A 22,969-nucleotide genomic window follows, 5' to 3' on the forward strand; every position below is an offset into this window, starting at 1 on the left:
CCGACAGCCAATCAGAGGAGGCCAACACAGGCGCAAAGAAAGGGGAAAAGGAAGCTTTATTGCCGCCATTTCACGTAAAAAGCAGCGCGGTGGGAGCGAGGCGACTGGCCAAACGATTAAAGAGAGGGTTAGCGTTTGAATTAAATCCACCAATCGGCGCTTTAAAACAGCGAAAGCAAACGCGTTATTCTACACGGTAGGGCCTAACGTCTTTTCGCCTGCTCGGTTGCTTGGAGACGGAAGAAAATGAGCTACGGAAGGCCGCCGCCAGACGTGGAGGGGATGACCTCCCTCAAAGTGGACAACCTGACGTACCGAACCTCACCGGAGACTCTCCGCCGAGTCTTTGAGAAGTACGGCCGCGTGGGAGACGTGTACATCCCCCGAGACAGGTACACCAAGGAGAGCCGCGGCTTCGCCTTCGTGCGGTTCCTCGACAAGCGTGACGCCGAGGACGCGATGGACGCCATGGACGGGGCGCTGCTCGACGGGAGGGAGCTGCGGGTGCAGATGGCCCGCTACGGAAGACCTCCGGACTCGATGTACAGCCGGAGAGGGGCTCCGCCACGCAGATATGGAGGGTATGGACGTAGAAGCAGGAGGTAATGTTAGTTAGGTTTAGTCTGGGACGAGCACACGGAAGTCCTAAACGAAAGTGGCGTGAGAACATGCCCTGCTCGTTTCCCAGTTACCACGGTAACGACATCTTGCAGATTACAAATGTTGTTTCCTCCAGCACGGATTAGTCGATAAAGAAAACGTTGTTGATTCAACTGTTACACCCTGAAAATGTAAAAGTACCTTCAAACCAACAGAAGATATGAAGTAGATTCTCATGCGTAAAATATTCATATGAGGCACTAGGACTCTTTGATTTTGTGATAATCCACTTATTAAATGGTCAGTCAGCTGTGTGATGCTGTTTTTAATCCAGTGTTAGTGTGAGCAGGGGTTTTAAGATCCGTTTCCATTTCATTTTTGCTCTTCTCTTGCCGTGTTATTGAAGTGTGCGTCTCCTTTACCTTACAGCCGGTCAGCCAGTCCCCGGCGTCGCAGACGTACCCGAAGCCGCTCCAGGAGCCGAAGCCGGTCCCGGTCCAGGAGCCGCCACCACTACAGCCGCTCCAGGTCCCGCTCCTACTCCAGATCCAGGTCACGGTCCAGGTCCAAGTCTAAGTCCAAGTCCAGAACCCCCAGACGGAGCAAGTCAAAGTCTCCCTCCAGGTCCCGGTCCCGCTCCAGGTCCAAGTCAAGGAGTCGAACCCCGCCTTCCAACAGAGGATCCAAATCCAGGTCCAGGTCCAAATCCAAGAGTAGACCTAAATCCCCAGAGGACAACGGAGCAGAGTCTTAACCCAAACTTGGACACAACATGACGGTATTCAAGGGAAAGGGTGGATAATATTATTTGTTTCAAATATTACATTTGAGGTGACTATCGGTCATCATGTGGGGATGTATTCTGCAGTCTTAATGCTACATTGCAGACATTTGCACACGAGCAACAAAGTCTGCAGAATCCTGTGTAGTTTTAGAAATTGAAAATACGATCGGGACAGATGTAGTGTACAAGTCCTAAGTTCTGTGTAAGCTTTACTTTGCTTGCATGTTCAGCCAATCTAAAGCGCACACAGGCAACGGGAGATTTGAATTAACGTGACTTAAGAGTACGATATATGTCAAATTGGGATGTTAATCACATTTGTACTGATGTGAGTGGGTGGTTGGGACGTGGGGTGCTTCACTCAAAACCTTCACCTAAATGTGGAATTCTTTCCTCCAAGCTGCGGAGTCCTGTTTGCAAAGAGAGGAGGAGGAGGAGATGGGGGTGTGGCAGTGTGAGAGCAGTTAGTGTGTGACCCGCCCATGTGACCTGCCTGTTGCTGAGAGAGCGATGGCAGTTGCTAAGGAGCAGGTCACCCAGGCAACGGTGGTTGCTATGGAGCAGGTCGTCATGGCGGTGGTTCGGGCTGTCAGTTGGTGTATGAGGTGGTGTGGTGAGGTACGTTTCACGGGGATCACAGGCAGATGCACTGAGCACACTGTTCCCACCTGTGCCTGTGGTTTCCTCCGCCTCTCACAAAGGGAACGGACCCCGAGGTTTGTTTTTCACATATGCCCGAGTGTTTTAAGAGTTGGTTGTGGGGAGTGTGGGGCCAAGAAAATTGTGTAAATAAATGTGAAATTTCTTAGAAATGTTGGGTTTATTTAAAAAAAAAAAAAAACTAAAAAAAAACCATGGATGCCCACAGTTAAATAAATGTTAGTGTGAGGTAAAGGTTCAGACCACTACTGCATTTACATATCCAGGTCAGCTGCAGGAGTTAACTTAACCTTCTGGTTTTGCTCTTGCTGACTCTGTTTTGTTTTTTTCCTTCCAGATCTCAGATGATTGATCCTTTGCCGAGGACATCAGGACGAGTCTCACATTGAGCAAGTGGACTCCACTATTACCACTGAATGCAGACTGAAAGGTTATTGGAGCTTGGTCTAAAAAAAAGTTTTAAATGTTTAATTTGACTTAATCTGCCTAAACAAATTCTGTAACTCTGACATGATCGTTGTAAAGCGGAGCATATTGAAAGGGATTTGTAAGGTGTATTTTTCAAATAGTTTTTTTTTTTTTTTTCCCCATTTTGATTGAATTTGTACTTGTTAATAAATTCTTTTGAATTAAAAGTAGATTTCTTTTGACTAAATCCCTCGTTTATCACTCCAGCTGGTAATGAAAATTTTATTGACAAATTTCATGTTGAAAAAGGTGTCACGTTCGATGTTTCAAAGCATTTACAGCCATGTTAAACCACTCTCCCCGGAGAAATGGCTTGCTGTACAGTGACATAAAAGCCACTTAATTTGTGACTTGCTAATCCGGCAGCAAAGCATTTTCTTTTTCTGTCAAATCTTATTTTTTTTTTCTGTCTGGTTAAAGTTGCTTTCCTATGACTCTAACCCTCTTTCTTGTGTATCTTTTGTGCACTAGGCGCAGTTGTGTAGCAGTTGAGTAATGCTGGTTAGCTGTTAAGATGCGGTGCAGTGCGGTGGTGACATGGTGTGGCGTGTTGCGGTGCTGAGTGCCCGGCGCTGTTCCGGGGCTCGACCCTCCGCTGCCGTTTGCCGGTTTGTAAGCTCACAGGTGTGGCAGATCATCCATCCTCTCCTGTCTTGTGATCTCTCCTTCTCTACATGTGCTGTACAGATTCTCTCCTTCCTTTTTTTTTTTTCCTCTTGATTCTCCCTCCTCTCCCTTCCCTCCCTCCCTCCCCTCTCACCTACCCCTCCCCCCTCTGTGGTTTATCCACTGTTAACTGGTCTTGCTTGCTTTCAAATTGGGGTCCAGTGTGACTCCGAGTGAAGGGTTTAAAGGGCAGCTCTGGCCGCCTCATGAATACTTTTTTTTGTGTATTGCATTCCTCTGTGAACCTCCCAGATGTCTTGTAATTGCTTCAGGTGAATGCTAATAAATTTCTTTGTTGTAAATAAGTTGCTAATGGGAATTTTGTCATGTCAGATTTATTTTTTTTCTCGATAGGTTTCGTGATATTATATTGATTTGTGTTAATTGCCCTCTGTATATACATAAAAGCACAATTCTAAATTTGTTGAATTACCTTCAGTCTGAACTCAATTACCCAAACTGACAAAAAAAACATTCAGGTAGTGGTGTGTCGCCTTCTTCACAATGTTATTTCGAACATGATACAAATATATTGTGAAATGGCAATACTCAACTTATTAACTTGCACATGGCAACAAGAAGAATGGCTGAAAGTGTCTCGACGATGGAGGACTTATTTCTGCTTACATAAAACTAAAGCCCTTATTTTGTTGTACTTTGATGTTCCAATATACTTGATTGCAAAGTTAACTTGGTTACAGAAAGCCTGTTGGTGAAAGGGCCCATTTAAGCATGTATTAATCAATCTTATTCACTCTTATAAGGAGACAACTGCTATTTTTGTACTTTTTTTTTTGTTTCTTCTTCATACGAGCAGAATTTAGATTCCGTTGAGCCCAGTAAATAGTTTTGCAGCGATTTGGAGGTTCAAACATGATCTAGTCAATGTTTTTTTTCCCATTATAATATATTTTAATGACAACAAATAAAGTTTTGAGTTTGAATTCTGTTTTCCACAAAAATTGCAATTGAACTGGTTCAAAATTGTAATTATATTTATGGCTTTTCACTAGAAACAAATGTAAAATCCATGATGGACAGGCAGGCAGGCGCTTGGTTCGTGGTTGTTTGTCCTCCACGTTAAATCCCTGGTGCAGCCTGATAGAAAGGTGTGTCCTCAGGTAGGAGCACCTTTTCCCCTCAACTGACCGTAAACTCAGTTTGCCTCTGTGAGCCGTTTCCCCCGGTACACGGGTCCTGTCACGAACCATTTCCGTCACCCCGGGTGGTGCCGCTGACGGGATTAACGGGAAAAGTCGTCGAGACGCGGGCCTCGCACGTTGCAGCGCGCCGTGCCGGCCCGGCCCAGCCCAACCTGACCGGTCCCCGAGCGCGCGGGTATGTACGCGGTGTACCGGGGCCGGTGGGCGGACCCGCAGGACGTGACGCGGCGCTCGGAGACGCGGTCGTGCCCCGAAACGTAAACGCTGCTCGTAAAAGACATTTATGCGGGGATTATTTCCACCAGTGGGATGGTCCGAGCGAGTGAATGCTGGCGTCACATGCGAACAGAAAGCGGAACGGGAGTCACGGCGCAGGGCGACAAAAAAAAAAAAAATCATCCAACAATGGATGTGACTTTTGTATTATCAGCTGTTATTTTCACACTCCTCGCTTTAGTGGTCGCGACGTCGTTATTTAACGGCTTTTCGCCTGCGGTCGAGTTTGCTAATGCGCGGGGTTATTTCGGACAGCGAGGAGGATTAAAGCAGTCTGGGCCGAAGCAGAACGGCCATGTACCCGAGGAGGAGGAGGAGAAGAAGAAGAAGACGGACGACTGGTGTGAAATCAGCGGTAGCTCCCACGACCACTGGGACGTGGTCAAGTCCGTGCAGTCAGTAAGTAAGCCTGTAATCTGGCTTTCATGCAGTGTCTGCACACTTAAGGGAAATCGGTTTGTTTTGTTGAAGCGTTTCACTGCGTAATTCTCCCTTAATCTGGTTTACTGGCTATCTCTCTCACCGACAAACTGTATACCTGTCCATGCAGAGGTGGAAGAAGCTCTCGGATCCTTAAATAAAATGTTAATTAACTGCAGTGTAATGCAACGGATATCAACAAGGCAATATAGGGAACAATGACAGAGAATAAAGTGATGTTATGGTATGTGTGTTTCTGATATTTAATGGAAAACAGGCAATTGTGTGATACATTTAGTAGAATTTAAAAAAGCACAATAGGAAAAATACAAATTCTCCTGATATGAAAATACTCAAAAATTGGAGTAAAATACCTAAAAAAAAATGAGGTATTTTGAAGTATTGAGATAGTTTACTTAAGTAACCTGCATTTTAAATTGTACTGCACTCTTTTTGCTTTCTTAATGTATTATACTGCATGCTATGTAATTGGATTGTCATTAGTGATGCACTAACAGTCTTTTCAGGTTGTGGTGGGTTTCACATGAAGCTGTTTTTAACCTACTTTGTAGACGGTTGGTTCAGATTACCTGCAAACAAGTAGGAGAGGAACAACACAGGTTAAGAAAAACTTTGTCCAGTACAAAACAAAAACAGTAACTGTTTCGTAGGTATTTTTGCGCACTGGATCCAAATATGTTTTCAGAATTTCTCCATCATCCATAGTTTATTTGTTCCAGTACAGCCACATGTACATGGAAAAGTGGTACCAAGGAGAGTGGAGCTCCTCTATGTAGGCAGACTATTGCTAGAAGGATGGTCCGGAGGCTGAATGTTGGTCCACATTTAAAAAAAAAAGTAATATACGCTCTGTCAATTATAAACATGGCTGATAGATACATTTCATAAATTTTGAAATTTTAATTCAGTGTAAAAAGTACCAAGGTCCACTTAGTTTGTGGGACAAAAACAAGATAGTTTAGTTGCCTAGTGTAACACGATTAAGAGAATATTAATCAGCATTCATTTTAATAACATTTAAATCATTTTAAGCATAGTTACCAGTTCCAGCTTAAAAAAAATGTGAATACTCTTTGTTTACCGCTTTTATGATGGCAAATTTCTTCATTTTGGTCTTTGGGAAACAGGGATGGACAGTTTTCAAAAATGTTCTTTTATTTCATAAAAAAATAACTTGAAACATAGTGGAGTGAAAGTTTGAAGCAGATTAAAGTAGTTACCTAAATAGAGTACTTTAGACTTGTACCTTAGCTAATGTGCAGTTCTTCTCAGTGTCCTGAATCACTCGAATCAGTCAGTTAAAAGGACTCATCCAAAAGAACCGATGTTTTGAATAAAACTCAGATTCCACGTTTCCACTGAATTGAAGCATGGCCGACTGGTGTATATTCCTCACAGCTTTCAGAAACAGAAAGGCTGTTGCTTTGACAAACAGGCCAAACTCCATTTATAATTCTCAATATTTTGAAAGTTTCCTTGATCGCTATCGGAGTTGAACGCAATGTTTTTTTAATGACTTTTGAGTGTTTTTAACGGATCTACTGTTTCAGCAATTTGAGCTGGCTCACGGTGACCGTTTGACACGTTCAGTGAACGAATCGCTGAATATGTACCATTCCCATGAGAGGGTCTTCAGCCACTTAAAAGTCTGTACTTCAAAGGCGTTTTAAAAGATATTAGTTTCTGTGACCTAAATCTCAAATGTAGAAGAAAATGTTAATGGGAAAAATACATACAATTCGTGAGGACACCCAAAAACATTTGTTTAATTGAACAAATAAAAATATTTCCATCTCTGCCATCTTTCTAGCAAAAAATGGACAGAAATAACAGGTACCAGGGATGTCAGTAGCATAAACTCATAACTCTATGTTGCAATAGTTAAGAGCAATATGTCAGATTAGCAACCAAAGGAGCAGCCTCTGTTTTTCAATCTCCTGGGCTGAGACAAAGGCCAGCTGGAGGAGAGGTGAGGAGCGCAAGGAGTTATTTGGATTTTGTTTGAAGTCTGCCTGCAAAGACACACAAATGCACATCATTTGATTAAAAGAAATAAATCCAGTTGTTGCTAAATATTTGGTGAGAAAGCCCGTGGAAAAACGACAGTGCGCTGCCCTTCACCTGACTCCTTAATTCTCTGACAGGAGGAGGCGCACCCACACCCTCGCACTGAAGGACTGGCAGCAACAGTCAAACACTCCTTCTCCACATCCAGCCTCTCCGTCTCCAGGCCCGGCTCTGAAAACAGGAGTTTAGAAATATACTCGTCGTCCGAGACCTCGTCGGGGATAGGTCGTAGGTCGTTCATTGGGCTCTCTGATACGGAGCTCCTAAAGTGTGCTTTCTCTTACCCCCAGACTGAAGGAGCCACAGAGAGCCCAGCCATCGATGGTGAGCACTTTTACCTGCTTTTAAAGGAGTCGTGAGTTAAATCCTAATATCTTTTTCCACGTCGAGGTTTAGTCGATTTCTAATCACTTTTTTTTTTTCTCTCTCTCTCTTCAAACAGAACACGAGGAATCAAATATAGACGACTCCTTGAAGTACGTCCCCGGGAAGGCGCGATCCCACCACATGGAAATGATGATGTCCAAAGAGGAGCTGGAGGAGGAGCAGAGGTGAGTGAAAACTACAAATACCAGGGTTGCAGTTGCCATATATGGTGACCTATCAAAACTACATATCTTAACCTTTGATTGTGATTATTAGCTGGATGTCTAATAAAAGACATAATGTGCTTCATCAAATTTCACAAAGTTCCCTCATTTCCACGTCTACCTTGCCTTCTGTCCAGAGCCACTTCTTCTTCTTCATCCCCCTAAACCCTTCCTCGCGCTGCTTCACGTGTGGTTGTGGGTTGTTGTCGGCATTTCACTCAAGAGCCTTCCACGTTTAGCTGCTGTGTCACCTCCTCGGATTTAGGCTAGACCGAGTAAGGCGAGATTGAGGCCGTGCCAGGCATTAGCCGACAGATGAATAACACAAGACTTAAAGAAACACCTCTAAGTGTTTGGTCGCTGCCAAGGGCCTAAATAATCCCGTAATCTATCTGCATGCCCTGCTCTTATCATTCCAGGATGCACTTCAACACAGACGGTAACTGTCTGTAATCCTGACAGAGGAGCAGGTATGTGGTAAAGTATGAGTCATTCCCACCTGTTTGTCCCGGGAAAGTCACTTTCTGCCCATTTTGTTAAAAAAACAAAACAACACCACTTCACATTCACAGTCTTGACCTCAGCAGTGATTTTTGCCTCTTCAGCTCTTTATCCTCAAGTGGCCATGAAGCGACTGATTTAACAGTGCTTACCTGATCCCACTTTTCCGTCCTCCTGCTGCCCCATTATTCCACGTCAGGTGTGTGATCGTCAGGTGTTGCCGCAGGTGTTGATTGTACCTGCAGCCGTCACCTCTGAGTGTTAGTTAATCCTCCGAGGGCTTTCCTCTGCTCTGCCACAAGGAGGAGCCAGTTTAGCAGCAACACTGGGGCCTGAGCCGGTCACAGGTGTAGAGAAAGTGAGGGGAGAAGTTACTGCTGTGATAAGAGGAATAAATCTTGTAATTTATTATTCCTAATCTGCAGCTGGGGTGATATTGATGTCATGTTAATTCATTATTCATACTGGACTGTAGGAAGAGACAGCAGATAAACACTGGTCATGTAGTTTATCTTTATTAACGCTGTCATTTTCTGATGGAAAGCGAGTCTGTTATACAATTTCAACCTGTGTCACGTCGTTCCCTCCCGTGTCTCCCTTGTTTAGTAGTTTTAGTAGACAACGGAGGTGGAAATGAAGATTTGTATACCAAGCAGCTTTTTCACTTGAAAAAAAAAAAGGGTGAGGGTTGCGTGAGGGTTTTGGAAACATTTCAGGGTATTGTTTAAAATAGGTATGTAAGTACAGGACTTTTCTATGTTACATACTGTACATGATGTTATGTACGTCACGAACGTTAAATACATCACGTTACATACGTTAAAATAACTCGGCGTTGACTTTTGTTTTCAGTCGGGACACATGCAGCGGTTTTCTGGGTGTAAATGTAAATTTAAGTGGTTTCAACACCCTTCAACGGTCGACTGTTTCTTTCACCTCTCAATATTTCCTCGATATTTTTTCTTCCCAGGGTGCAACGTGAGCAGCTGTCCGCCATCTTCCAGCTGCTGAAAGACAACAAGGAGACGTTTGGCGAGGTGTCCGAGGGAGATATAGAAGAGCAGCTCAGACTCTACTCCATCTGAGACTCCCCTCGGACTCAGATCTCCATGTTTTGACCCACCCTGTTGACTGACGGTGCTCTTTTACCCGTTTGCACTACTGAAGGACTGGTCCAGTACACCAAATACTGAAATAAACATATTTGCAGTATCCAACAAAGCTACAGTTCACTTCCACAACAACCGCTCCTATTTCTGTTTCAATATGTCACGCAATGATTTTCATTCCTTCCCCGTCCACCTGTCATCCACATGAAGGTAAACCAAACTGTGCTGCATCTGTTCCTGCACAGAGAGGGTGAATATAGCAAATAATTGCTGAAAAGGGATACATGAATGCTGTTTATATTAGCTTTATATTGTAAGTGAATCAAATGTATGTTAATGATGGAAAAATAATGAACTCATCATACTTGTCGAATGTTTGTCTATCTGTTGCACAACATGTTCTTATTGTCTCAGACAGGACATGTTCTCAGACACGACGTCTCCGTGTCTGGATCCTGTGACCTACGACCTCACTCAGTACTATCTGTCCACAGTATGATCTAATTTACGACGTCCATATGTTACGACGTCCATTATCTTGTGACCTACAACTGAACTCAGATGTAAAGGAAATGGGGATGGATGTCAACTGCTTGTCACACTGTATAAAAGCTGCCCGACGGAGGAGAGACACGGAGCAATGCTGGACATCCTTCTTTGAGTGTACATGTATTTGCTCCTTCTTGCAAGAATAAATGTCCGATGTGTTTGATTTTGAACCAAGCCTCTGAGTAATTTTTCTAACATAATTGGTCCTTCGAGCCGGATCCCAACATCTCCTCCTCTCTCCGGACACAGCCTGAAACCGTGCACGGGGGAGTCTGGGACTCCTGAGGAAAGACCTCCGCCCTGTTTCTTTATCGAAACAGTTTGGACATTGGTAAGGCCAGGACTAACTGGAGAGAGGAAGGGTGACGGGATCCTAGAACAAGGCTGATTCACCATCAAACATCGGACACCCGGGTAAGACATTTTCTTTTTTTGTTGTTGTTCTAAAGAGTCAGGTCAAGGACCTGTACTAAAGAGTCTGAGTAGACTATATAAACTAAAAAGTCTGAATAGACTAGGTAAACTAAAAGTCGCGCGCGCAAAAAATAGGTCAGGGACCTACAGGTAACTAAGTCGGGGACTTAGGAGATAGGTCAGGGACCTACAAAAAAAATAATTCCAGAGTATAAAATAAATAACATAAAATAAGTTTTAAAAAAAGAGAAGAGGAAGAGGACAGCTTCTGTCTCCAAACCCACGACACCGTCCCCAAACTCCGTCCCCTCTACTCCAACCGCAGACAGCAGCCAAGAACTTGCAATGCACTTACTGTGAGTCGCTTTGGATAAAAGCGTCAGCTAAATGAAATGTAATGTAATGTAACTTTTACGGAGACACAGAATATTCAGAAGTATATTATCGAGGGGATAATGATCATGACGGCTGGCGGCCGTGGGGGAGGACCGCAAGAGCCAGGTAACGACACCTGCTATAATGACACCTGCTATACAGTAGGTCACTTATTAGGAGTCTAGACAAAGAACGTAAGGAGGCCATTTTAAAGGCACCAAAACCAAACAAAAAGACAATTGATGTCATTTTTAGGAATGACAAATTTCTGTTGGAATTGGATTCCAGATTATGCAGAAACGACTTCCCCACTGTCTAAACTCATTTATGGCTATGGCTGCACACGATAAAGTACAATGGACACCAGAAACAGAAAACGATTTTGAAAAATATTAAAAAATTGTCTTATCAACAAAAGATTTTGCTGTTGAAGACTTTTGCCCTAGACAATGAGATTTAAAAAAAAAAAAAAAAAAATTTAAAAAAATCAACAGTGGAAGACGAATAAATCACAACAAAAAGACGATGATTTATGAAGATGACAGGAAGGCAAGGTGATACTTGTGCGATTCTGTGCTAGGTTATGTTTACAATAATGCAACATATATATATGCCATATCATATTACTTATATATAGGTCGTATTATCAACTACTAATCCTAAGGTGTAGACAAAAGGCTGTGTATGTAAATGAGAGTGATACTGCTGGGCCAAACCAAAAGGTCACAGGAGGGGGTCTGCAACCTGTGGGGTCACATACTGTTATTATTTGAGTCATAAACAGGAACAAACGGCTGTCGCGAGAACTCCAGGGGGTGCAAGAAGACAACCACCACCTCGACCAATCAACAAAGGATACATCAATACACATGACTTTTTGGTGTCTGGACTATAAGAAGACTGGGTGAGGGAAAGTCAGGAGATCAGACTTCGTGAACTGACACATACTCTGTTGCGGTCGGGGAAACATAGTCTGGACCCAGAGCTCTGTAAACTGGTTATTCTGCTGCTGTTAAATAAATATCTTGAAGCCTGACATATTCTCCTATTGCCTCATTAAAGAACACGCAGGACTGGGGGCTGACACATATTGGCTTTGTACTAGCAGGAGCCCGAGTCCAACATACTCCCAAAAAGTTTATATAGATATGCAGCCTTTTGAGCCATGGGATAAACCATGTCTCAACAGGAGGGATGGTATCTATAATAAACTAAGCATTTAAACTAAGCATTTACAACATATGGCTTTACAAACTACTAAAAAAAATTGGTACGATAAACCGTATTGGTACGGAATAAATGTCCGATATGTTTGATTTTGAATCCAGCCTGAGTAATTTTTCTAACAGTTAATTTAGGACATTTTTTTTTAAAATCAAATTTATTTTCAATAAACCTGTAATGGTTAAATCCTGCAAAGTTACTTCTGCAAAACATTCTGTTTGTTGTGTAATAAACCACATTACGCACCAAGCCGTGGGGGGGGGGGGGGGGGGGGGGGGGGGGGGAGGAGGAAGGAGTGAGTGTCTGCCTGTGACTGATAACTGGTTCATTGTATTTCCCTGAGCAGAAGTCCTACCCATTTACACCAGTGACATTAAAAACTGAGGGTGGTTTTTCACCCATGCACAAATTGAAGTCGGGAAAGATAATACTATTGAGCGGCAGAGCCTCCACTTATCAGAGATGGCAATCCAAAACTCCAGGATTTTTATTTTGTTGTTTGTGTTATTAGGCAGCATTCTGCTTTATATTGTGTCGTGGGAAAATTTATCGGAGAGCCTCAGGTAAGTTTTGTTTTTGTATTTTCACTTAAAAGAAACCTTGTGGATAAAAAAGGTAAACTTTTTAGTCTGCAATATTTTCTGTTAATTCTGTAATTTTTCCTTTCAAGACAAGTACAGCACTTATCTATTTTTTCCTCTTTTTTTTTTATGTTGAATCTATTGTTCTTTTGTCAACTTTTCTATTCAGCTGGACACCAGTCTCAGGAAAAAACAACCACACAGACATTACATTCTGGGGAAAAAAAGCAAACTCGACTCCTCCACCTGCCGTCTTCACCACAGCACACAAAGCAAAAATTACTGATTCAACAAAAACGAACCCTGTGACAAAGCTAAAGACTGATCCAACAAAAAACTCTACGTACAAAGCCGTACCTGAGACTCCTATTCCCATCCTCTTCAAAAAGTCGTTCAAGAAGCTTCCTCTGTGGGATTTTGAGGAGGTTTATAACCAGGATGCCCCACCAAGACCAACAGTAAGCATGCTAAGACAAGAAAGGGTAGAAATGAATGCATTAATGTCACAGATGTGGGTCTGAATGAAGTTGTGTGTCTTTGGTGTGCCCTGTTTGCATTTTCACATTTGCATTGTTTTTTTATGGTTTCATACACAAGAATAATCATGGCTGACATCTCTGTAATTGTTTGTCGAACATCTTGCCTTCTCTATCATCTCAATATTGCAGTTTCCTGAGTTGAATGATACATTCACTAAATCAGTTGTTTATCAAAATGAACATTTTCCTGTTAGCCTTATTTCATAGTTTAATACTTTGTCTTTTTCTCAGACATGCACCGAGTCTCTGCGAAACTCAAAGGATGAGAGCTTCAAGAAGGCTTTTCTTCCCAACATGCGCTTGTATCTGCACAAAGATAATGTCAACATGAGCGAGTGGAACCGGCTTTCACACTTTAACAATCCTTTCGGTTTCATGGAGTACAAGTACAACGGTAGGTTTTTGTGTTTGTGTATGCTCACTGTGTGGAAGTAATGAGTTCAAGTCATGGTAGAAATTATGGGATCTTATTTTCGTTGTTCCTGTTTTTCTGGGTATTTCAAAGCTCAGCTTCCCTCAATTTTCAAACATAACCAGAAGTTGAGGCCAGTGGGAAAACATTTCTATAATTTTGGCAACAATTTAACAAAACGTTTCTTCTTGAAATAATAATATATATAGTATTAATATAATTCAGCCCCCTCGTGAGCCTGTTCACGGTAAAGTGAGTATAGAGGATGGATGGATGTTTCGTGGCTCCTCTTTGAGAACTGAATCATAAACCATACATGGATGTTTAGTTAAATTAAACCACAATGCATCTATTTAATGATCTCAGCCAGGTGATATTACTCATACATTGTTAAATTAAAAGACATTTTCTGGCATCACACTGATACAGTTGACAACTTCATGTTTTTCTTTTTGTTGGTAGATGTGATGGCTTCAGTGAAGCTGATTCCTAAACCTAAGGAGCCATTGATCCTTCCAGGCAAAGATGGCTGCGTGCACTGTGCTGTCGTGGGCACCGCAGGAATCCTGAATGGCTCCAAAATGGGGGCAGAGATTGATGCTCATGATTACGTTTTCCGGTAAGAAAAAGGGAGAACAAAGCTCTTGGTTGTGTTTGTTACGCTCCACCTGGTGAACTAAGCTTCCAAAGCAATAATGGGAAGTTTCATTATGTCTACTACAATGTGTTGCTTCATATTTGCTTTGTATCTGCGAAATCAAGGTTCAACAAGGGCAGGGTACCTATCACAGGTGCATGAAATACCATCACCAGTAAACTATTTTTAAAAATTAAACAAAACAAAAAAAAAGTACATACCATGGAAATTGTTGGCATTTTTTACATATTTTGATCATTACTGACATTGTAGATAAAGGTGGTATGTTTGAACACAACATCAAGGAAAATTTGTTTTTTCTGTGGAAAAGGTAAGTACACCCTTGGCATTTGAGACAAATATTGATCTCTCTAGCAGAAACTACTTCTGATGGGTTTTTTTTTCTAATTGTCCAATAGTCTCTGACTCTTTCATGCAAAATTCATTCATTTGCAAGATGCTTGAGGGTTTTACTTCATGTTTTTCCTGTTTCAAATATCTCTAAAACATTTGAATGGCATTCAAATATGGGCTTTGACTACGTCATCCAATAACCCTCCTTCTTATCTCTGGCCCCTGCGTGGATTTGCTGGTGTGCTAGTAGAATCATTATCTTCATTATTGTAAAGCTCACTTCCAGTTCAGCTTTTCGCCCGATGCCCTCATCTTCAAGCTCTCTTTAATGCAAAATTTATAGATGAATCAATGACTGCGAGCTGTCCAGTCCCTGAGGCAGCAACATAACCCCAAACCATAATACTTCCAACACCGTGCTTCACAGTTGTTATGAGGTTCTTCTCCTGAAAGTCTTTGTTCTGCACCAAACATGTCTACTGTTACTGTGGCCAAACACCTCTATCTATGATTTGTCTTTTGCGAGCACATTATTCCAAAAGGTCTTTGTCTGTATGTTCACTGGCAAACTGCAGTTTTGCTCATATGTTCTTTTTGGACAGCAAAAGATTTTTCCTAGCATACCTTCTACGCAGGTAGAATTTTTGCGATCTCTTTGTGATTGTGGACGCCTTCTCTTTGGTCGGCTCTTTGGCTGAATTTGCTGGAGCACCTAGTCTTGGACAAGTCGGCAGTCATTTGTTTTCACAAAACTTGTGCATTCACAGCCTTAATTCGGATGACAGAGAGACAGTCAGCTCTCCCTTACGCACCACTTACCTGATAAACTGGTCCAAACCCCCATTCACAATGACATATTGTTTCTCTGAGATTATGACTGTCACACATTCAAATCACACAGTCATTCATCTCAAGGTTTGTGGATTCCAAGATTATCGGTGGCAGAGTTGACTTTGTGAAGAGTGGGTCAAGGAGTCAATTCAGTATGTTCAAACAACTTTCTGTTGTGAGGGAAGGTGAGCACGAATATTCGGCACCAGTCACTCAGCGCTACTGGTCTGTCCACAGATGCTTTCCACCCAGCTGCCTTCACTGTAGAAATGATTTTCAATGTACATACAGCACACAGCGCACTATGGTTGTTCAACAAAACCTGCATAGATGTATTCTCTGCAAAGTATGTGTACTTGTACGGAAGTGCTTTGACGTCACCCTTTGGCTCCGGCTTTAAAAGCTGTTCAAAGTACTCACCTTTATGGTTTCTTTATTCAGTCCAGATATATTTCCCAGCTCTATTGACTGTTGGTTTAAAAACTAACTACAGACTTCAAGAAACACTTCCGCCACTTGAAACACTCATTTAGTCACCCTCCTGCCGTGAGTTTGATAAGAAAATTGATGTTTATGTTTGTACACTGTATATCTAATTTAGCATATTAATTCTGTCAGTAACGTTATACAGAGCTGCAGTCGTAAAGAAAGGCAGCTGGGAACGGACCACCCACAACACGCTGTCATGTGCACCCTGAATGACAGGCACACAGGCCTCTTCTAAAGAGACAGACAGACTCCCCCCACAACACTAACGACTCCTTTGGTCTTGTAACCATGACAATAAATGTCTATTCAAATCTTTATGCTGTTAAATTGATATAATCACCTAAACCACACTAAATTGGCACTTATTGTTCTTGTTCAGAGGGACAAATGAGGGACAATCGGTCAGGTGGGTGGTTTTGCTGCTGAAGAGACTTAGACTGCTGATAGTTTACTGTGTGAATATATTCTCCATTGAGGATGATTTTCTAGTCATTGCATTCCAATCGGTGTGGACCTCTGGGTAATACTGAAACTATTGGAGCAACTGTGATAAAGGTCTACTGTTGAGACATGTCTTCCTGGTGTTACAGGTCTTTCTGTTGTGTCTAAAAATTTTAAATCACTTCTCCACTGTACATAAGTTTTAGTTAGTACAGGTTCAAACAGCAGCTTCTGAGAGCCAGATGGACACTAACATAAAAATAGCAGAGACCTTTAGAGTGGACAAAGGCGCTGATGTGTCCAGTATTATATGGATGTGTGGTGTTTGCATTGATGTTCATGTACCCTTTTCTTCAGTGGGTAAGTATTGACACAAGTCGTATCTTCGCCCAGTTTATTGTCACAAATTAACGTCCACCTCAGCTGAGTCATGATGTTGCATAATTCTTACAAGAATCCTATTTGTATTTGCCTGCACATCCTTGTTTAAGACTAATTTTCATAAAGAAGTATTCCAGCTTCCTTTGTGCTGCCACGCTCATCTTTATTGTGTTATTGTTAAATGGTTGACCTTGCGGATTGTAAAAATCCTACCCTGTAGCTCATTAAAAAAAAACTTGAAGTGACAGTTAAATGGTCATTAAAAATATTATCTGAAAAAAATAATTTAAGCAGGGCGACAACCAGGATTTTGATTGCTAAGTTTATGAGTCAATGCAATCCGTTATTTTAACCATTGTGACTATTTTTTCAAATGAATCTTTAACTACTTTCTGAACTTTATATTTCATAGTAAAAGTCTCCATACTGTTTCAAACTCCGTTTCACAGTGGAGGGAAAAAAATTCAGGTGGAGGAACACGTAACCCTTTATTTATTTTATGTATTTTATGTATTTCTTACAAATGACAACACACGGACAGTCAATATACCAGAACTTAATCGAAACAAGAAGCATGCGACTCAAAATTACTGGAGAATGACGTACTTAATCTGCTTCGCTCAAACAACTTTTCAAGAACTCCAGATCATAAATGTCCATCAAACATCTGTATTTCTTTTTATTACCACTCTTTTCTATATTACAACTGATCATAAGGAACCTTCAACATCTTTTTTGACAAAGTTTACGTTTGGACTAAGACTGAACCTTGGACTTCTCTTTTTCCTGTTTGTTTGCACTTTTCAGTTCCAAATAGTTTTGATGTTGATATATTAATATGGCTGTTATTTCTTTTTTTGTGCTTGTAGTGTATCAGGACCGTGCTACATGGGGATTTTTCACATAAAAATATAAAGTGAATTGAAATTGAAGGAGTGAATTTTGCTATAGACATCATAATGAATTTTGGAAAACATTTATTTGATTTCTATTTAATGAAAAAAGGTTATGCTTTTTGAATGGGAATCTGTTGAAGCTGTTGATGTTTTGGGGGCCATCCCCTATTGGCCTTCAGTGGTATAACACTTTCAGGCTCTTCTGCACTGACTTCAATTTCAAGCTGGGGTTGCCGTTTAATCCAAACAAATCAATAAACAAATAAAACGCCACTCGTTTTGATCTGTTTGCTTTGCAGGATGAACGGTGCAATCACCAAGGGTTATGAAGAAGACGTAGGAAACAGAACATCGGTGTACGTTCACACGGCCCACTCCATCACTTCATCAATACATATACTCAGGAAGTACGGATACAAATCGGCCCCTCATGATGAGGTACTAAAACGTAAAACGTAACGGTGTAATGTTGTTCATACTCCCTACATGCAGTGACTTCCATCCTTCTCTTCCTTTCGACAGGGTATAAAGTACGTGATGATTCCCGAGGGGATGAGGGACTACAAATGGCTCGAGGGTCTTCTTAAAGGCGAAAATGTCCCTGGTGGCCATTACAAAAACATACGGTGAATATCAACTATATTAATAGTAGAGGATGCAAAAAAAACATAAATTCATCCATTACTGAAACATAGCAGGCCTATGGAAATAGTCTATTATGTAACACAACCGACTGTTCTATTTAAATATATGGTTTGAATTTATGATTTGCTTGATTATTAGATAAAGACAAGCAGGCATCATCTGGCACATTTTATGGAGGTTACAAGTCATGTTTCTCAAGATATGCTCCGTGTGGTACCCGCAGAAAATCAGTGTGAAAAACGACATCCCACAATTTCCTCTTTGTAAATTTGGCATTAAAAGTTAGATCTCATCTTGTTATTATCTCAAAAACATTTTTATGACAATTCTTCGCCTCCGTAAGAGTAACATCACTATTATTTTCCCCTGTCACCTCTTATGACACGGTACCTTTTTGTATGGAGTCCAGAATGTGCCACAGCATAAATTATAGGCTATTAATGGTTGTAACTTAAAATAAATGAGTATTATTAGTTTGCATTAAATGATAGATTTAAAAAGGTAACTTTCTAATGTACAGGCTCGTGTTGAGCCTGTACATTAGAAAGTTACCGTATATATTTCCTTTATTTGTCTTTTCTCTCCTGATTTACCATATATGGATTTTCTGATTGCCTTAATTCAAAAGTCATCTCTGTTTCATGTAAAGCAGGAGCTCTTGTGCTGATTGTTTAAATTAATTTATTGCTTATGACTTATTGATTGATTGCCTTTGTAGTATTATAACGATGATTATTGAGTATTGAGAATTAACGTGTTTTTTTTTCCGAAAGAAGTATTAAAAGGAAGTAAATGCACGATATATTTATTACTTTTAGGTCAGGAAATGTAACGTATATAAATACACTTTGATTCTTTATACCAACCCAGAGTGTGGCATTCATCGGACAAAACAAAACGTTTACAGCCAGAACTGTGACAAAGTGGGCTGACAGCCACGGATAAACATCTCAGAGGAACAACAACGTATTCAAATTCCATAATGAACAATCGAGAACAGTATGTAACTTTAGGTGCATGCCTAACAGGTGTTTCAAGTTGTAGAAGAAATTCAACTGTCATATGCAAAGACACGTACATACACGTTCTCTTTCATTTTCCCAATTGCCTTTTTTTGTTTTAACCCTCCAGGCCAAGGCCTTACTATTCAGGGCAGTACAACGAGAGTCGCTTCTACGTTCTGCACCAGGACTTCCTCCGATACGTTAAAAACAGGTCAGCCTGTCCAGACCTTTATAGGTTTATTGTATATCTGTATAGCAGCTTTCATTAAATGGTAGAAAGTGCCACACATTTACCCATCTAAAGCGTTCAAAGAAATGGGGCTTTGTGGCAAAACAGACACGACCAGTTGTGTATCATTTGTGTCACTGTGATATTGTGATAACTAATGACGAGCATCAAATGCCTGTGAAACATAATCATCTGAAAATTTTACTCCGGACAAGAAGAAGTCAATTGAATAAAATGGCATCATTAACTGTAATAAATGCAGCATGAAATCTAATAGGATAAAAAAAAAATGAATAGAGATTCTCAGGTAATTATATTAACTACCCTGAATGAGGCTGTTTCAACTTAAGAATGGACACTCTGCAGGCTGCAGTTTGCCTCGTTATGTTTAGTAAAAGTGATTTTATTTTTATTTTTAATGTAAAAGTTCAATCGACACTTTATCATTGCCCACAGCTTTCTAAAGTCATCGAATCTGAATGCTTCGTTCTGGGCGATGGTCAGACCAACCAATGGGGCATTCACAGTCTTCCTGGCTCTGCACGTCTGCGACACGGTAAGTTCTTGTTTCATTTCTCCACCTGCCAGCTACTGGTAACCACATCCAGCAGACAATGCAGGTCGTTGGACGACAAACAACAGCGTTACCGACACCCATCACTTACTTTGCTCAGCAATTGCAGCTTTATATCTATACAAAAAAATATAGTTTTCCTGAAGACATAAATCTGTAACAAGTTTAATTTGGATTCACCAGCAACAGATTCAATCTTGGTTTTTACAAAATATTAACAGGAGCTAAGTTTGTTGCTTCCGGTTGTTTTTAGGAGTCTTTTTTCTGAGTTTATTAAATACCTGCAGCTTCATGCGGCGGCAGGCTCCATATAAATATCTCCAAAGTGAAAGAGTTCTACACAGTAACATACTTTATTAATCATTTATAATAAATATTTCTGACATGGAGGACATGATCGACTGATAAAAGATACCTTGTACTTTTGTTCACCTCAGACAGGTGAGCTGTCACACAGACTCTCAGTTTAATCATTTATTACAAAGTCCCTGAGCTCAGTCGCAGTTGTCGGTATATCTTTGTTTTACTGTTGGTAAAAGTCTGATCCGTTTACTCCAGTCAAAAATTTAAAAAAAAATCTGTCATGGCGAATTTCTTGTTTTTCAATTTAAATGAGTATTAAAAACCTTCCTTCTTTGGATCCAGATAATAACACCGGATCTCACTCCAACTAGTAGCTTGAACTTTAAATGTATTTTTATCTAATCTCCAAGAAATAATTTGCCATATTTCCTTTTACTTTCCTGCTGACAATTAGACTAGATGATCAATACAACTCGCTGTCCGTTACATATGGAAGTTGTTAGCTTAGCTTAGCATAAAGACTGGAAACGGAGGGAAATAGCGATAAAACCTGCCTCCCTTCACCTTTAAAGCTTCCCTGTTACATCTTGTTAGTTGAATCTGTAAAATAGAACAAAAAGTGTGGTTTCAGTGGAGGTTATACTGTATGTATTTTTTGTGGTGTGATTTTTTTTTTTCTCTAATATGTTCTCTTGTCCTCCTTCTGTCATCCTCAGGTGGATGTGTATGGATTCATGACTGAAGACTACAAAAACTACTCCAACTACTACGTCGAGAAGCACGATAAAACCCGCGTCATTTTCTACGCCAACCACGACTACCACCTGGAGAAGAACACGTGGAAAAAACTTCACAACAGCAAAATAATCAAGTTATATCAGAGGACTGAATCAGAAACGGGGACAGAAAATCAGAAGAAACCCTGACACACCGAGACTGTCAGTACTGGTGTCAAGATGCTGGGTCAATAATGATAGCTATCCTTATCAGACAAGTATTTGCACGTTTGACGCAAGGTATCAGCTGGTTTACGAGTACTGTTCTGGCAGGATGTGAAGAACAACACAAAGGATTAGCTTGTGTTTAACATAGAAACACCCCTTAACCTCACAGTGCAGTTTAACAACACCTCAAACAAAAGCTTCTGAAGTAAAATTTATTCAGTGTCTCCAGTTAAATAAAACTATTGTTAAAATATGGACATATATACTGATGCTTATATATCTGAATTAATCTCACAAGTGTCACAAGCAGTTAAAGTGTTCCCTTTATTATTAAAATTATATATTTTTTTATTGTGGTTGCAGAGATATACTCTTTTTTATTATGGGTGTGCAATTTTCGAGCAGAGGCCTAAAAAATAGGTGTGTTTTTAAAAGGTTAACACATAACGTAATTAATTGTGTGCACGGCAGTATGTGAAAGACTTTGTGTGGGGACACAGTTGTATTTTATTTAATGTATGGACTTTTTATTTTTTACTTGAAGGGTTGAGGGAGGGTTTTGTTACATAGAATTGATGTTTTACGGTCATAAAACTAAAGTAAACGTGTTTACTCACCTACTGTACTGACTTCAATATCTTCCATTTATGTTTTTACTTAAGCAATATTAGTTGTATATATGTGATTATTTGACAGATACAGTTTGCAGATTGTGATTATACATGTTTATTTCTATATATTATTTCTATATTTCTACATATTGTGTTTATTTACAACAGGTTGTAAAAGGATGTAACCAGAAGAATATATTAAAATGTTGATTACGTTACTGACCTGTATTCTAGTCATATTTGTATTACAGTTTAACAGTAATGGGCCATTCTGCTGCATGATGAGCACTTTAAGCTCATTTTTAGACAACTAAAAAACACCACATCATGATTTTTTTTTTCTTCAAATGCCACTCTTCTGTCTTTGTCAGCAAAAGTACAGCTGCAAAAAAGATTTAAATACTTTATTTTTTTTAATTTTTGCTTTGGGAAGGTTGTTTGCATTGTTTTTCAATTTTAGGAGTCACTAATGTGCAAACCTCAGCGCTCACATATTTCAGTGTATTTTCTGCCAACCAGTCAAACCTGAAGTATCTCAAGTGTCTGAAGCTCTGAGCTTTGAGATGAGCAGCAGGGATTTTACAAAGCAGATTTCCGCAAAGGTTCATCTAAAACTTACTGAAACAAATCAGTATCTTCCATTTATGTTTTTACTTAAGCAATATTAGTTGTATATATGTGATTATTTGACAGATACAGTTTGCAGATTGTGACTATACATGTTTATTTCTATATATTATTTCTATATTTCTACATATTGTGTTTATTTACAACAGGTTGTAAAAGGATGTAACCAGAAGAATATATTAAAATGTTGATTACGTTACTGACCTGTATTCTAGTCATATTTGTATTACAGTTTAACAGTAATGGGCCATTCTGCTGCATGATGAGCACTTTAAGCTCATTTTTAGACAACTAAAAAACACCACATCATGATTTTTTTTTTCTTCAAATGCCACTCTTCTGTCTTTGTCAGCAAAAGTACAGCTGCAAAAAAGATTTAAATACTTTATTTTTTTTTATTTTTGCTTTGGGAAGGTTGTTTGCATTGTTTTTCAATTTTAGGAGTCACTAATGTGCAAACCTCAGCGCTCACATATTTCAGTGTATTTTCTGCCAACCAGTCAAACCTCAAGTGTCTCAAGTGTCTGAAGCTCTGAGCTTTGAGATGAGCAGCAGGGATTTTACAAAGCAGATTTCCGCAAAGG

At 40.3% G+C, this 22,969-nt stretch overlaps 3 protein-coding genes across 10 annotated transcripts; all 3 read left to right on the top strand.

Annotated features, from left to right (window-relative positions):
- Nucleotides 1-72: 72 nt before the first annotated feature.
- srsf2a (serine and arginine rich splicing factor 2a) lies at nt 73-3,483 on the top strand. 6 transcript variants are annotated; one of them, XM_069160252.1, is made up of 3 exons: nt 73-602; nt 1,030-1,378; nt 1,785-3,483. In XM_069160252.1, exons 1-2 carry the CDS (start codon nt 247-249, stop codon nt 1,352-1,354), a joined length of 681 nt encoding a protein of 226 aa, XP_069016353.1. In that variant the 5' UTR covers nt 73-246; the 3' UTR covers nt 1,355-1,378; nt 1,785-3,483. The 6 variants fall into 6 exon arrangements, 5 of the variants coding, with proteins under 5 accessions (XP_069016353.1, XP_069016352.1, XP_069016355.1 ...); XR_011178820.1 differs by having other exon boundaries at nt 74-602; nt 1,030-2,474; nt 2,984-3,483; XM_069160251.1 differs by having other exon boundaries at nt 74-602; nt 1,030-1,394.
- Nucleotides 3,484-4,462: 979 nt separating this feature from the next.
- Nucleotides 4,463-10,044, top strand: mxra7 (matrix-remodelling associated 7). 3 transcript variants are annotated; one of them, XM_069160257.1, is made up of 5 exons: nt 4,463-5,016; nt 7,203-7,449; nt 7,568-7,676; nt 8,135-8,185; nt 9,187-9,274. In XM_069160257.1, exons 1-4 carry the CDS (start codon nt 4,651-4,653, stop codon nt 8,166-8,168), a joined length of 756 nt encoding a protein of 251 aa, XP_069016358.1. In that variant the 5' UTR covers nt 4,463-4,650; the 3' UTR covers nt 8,169-8,185; nt 9,187-9,274. The 3 variants fall into 3 exon arrangements, with proteins under 3 accessions (XP_069016358.1, XP_069016357.1, XP_069016359.1); XM_069160256.1 differs by lacking the exon at nt 8,135-8,185 and having other exon boundaries at nt 4,467-5,016; nt 9,187-10,044; XM_069160258.1 differs by lacking the exon at nt 8,135-8,185 and having other exon boundaries at nt 4,471-5,016; nt 7,416-7,449; nt 9,187-10,044.
- Nucleotides 10,045-13,343: 3,299 nt separating this feature from the next.
- Nucleotides 13,344-22,092, top strand: st6galnac1.1 (ST6 (alpha-N-acetyl-neuraminyl-2,3-beta-galactosyl-1,3)-N-acetylgalactosaminide alpha-2,6-sialyltransferase 1, tandem duplicate 1). The gene is made up of 7 exons (XM_069159833.1): nt 13,344-13,401; nt 13,882-14,038; nt 17,748-17,886; nt 17,971-18,074; nt 19,225-19,308; nt 19,783-19,882; nt 20,920-22,092. The coding sequence occupies exons 1-7, from the start codon at nt 13,383-13,385 to the stop codon at nt 21,127-21,129; spliced, it is 813 nt and encodes a 270-aa protein (XP_069015934.1). The 5' UTR covers nt 13,344-13,382; the 3' UTR covers nt 21,130-22,092.
- The last annotated feature ends 877 nt before the right edge of the window (nt 22,093-22,969 follow it).

The sequence above is a fragment of the Embiotoca jacksoni genome, unplaced genomic scaffold (genome assembly GCF_022577435.1).
Source record: "Embiotoca jacksoni isolate LCO1_2020_lvr unplaced genomic scaffold, fEmbJac1.0.p SCAF_26, whole genome shotgun sequence".
Classification (NCBI taxonomy): domain Eukaryota; kingdom Metazoa; phylum Chordata; class Actinopteri; family Embiotocidae; genus Embiotoca; species Embiotoca jacksoni.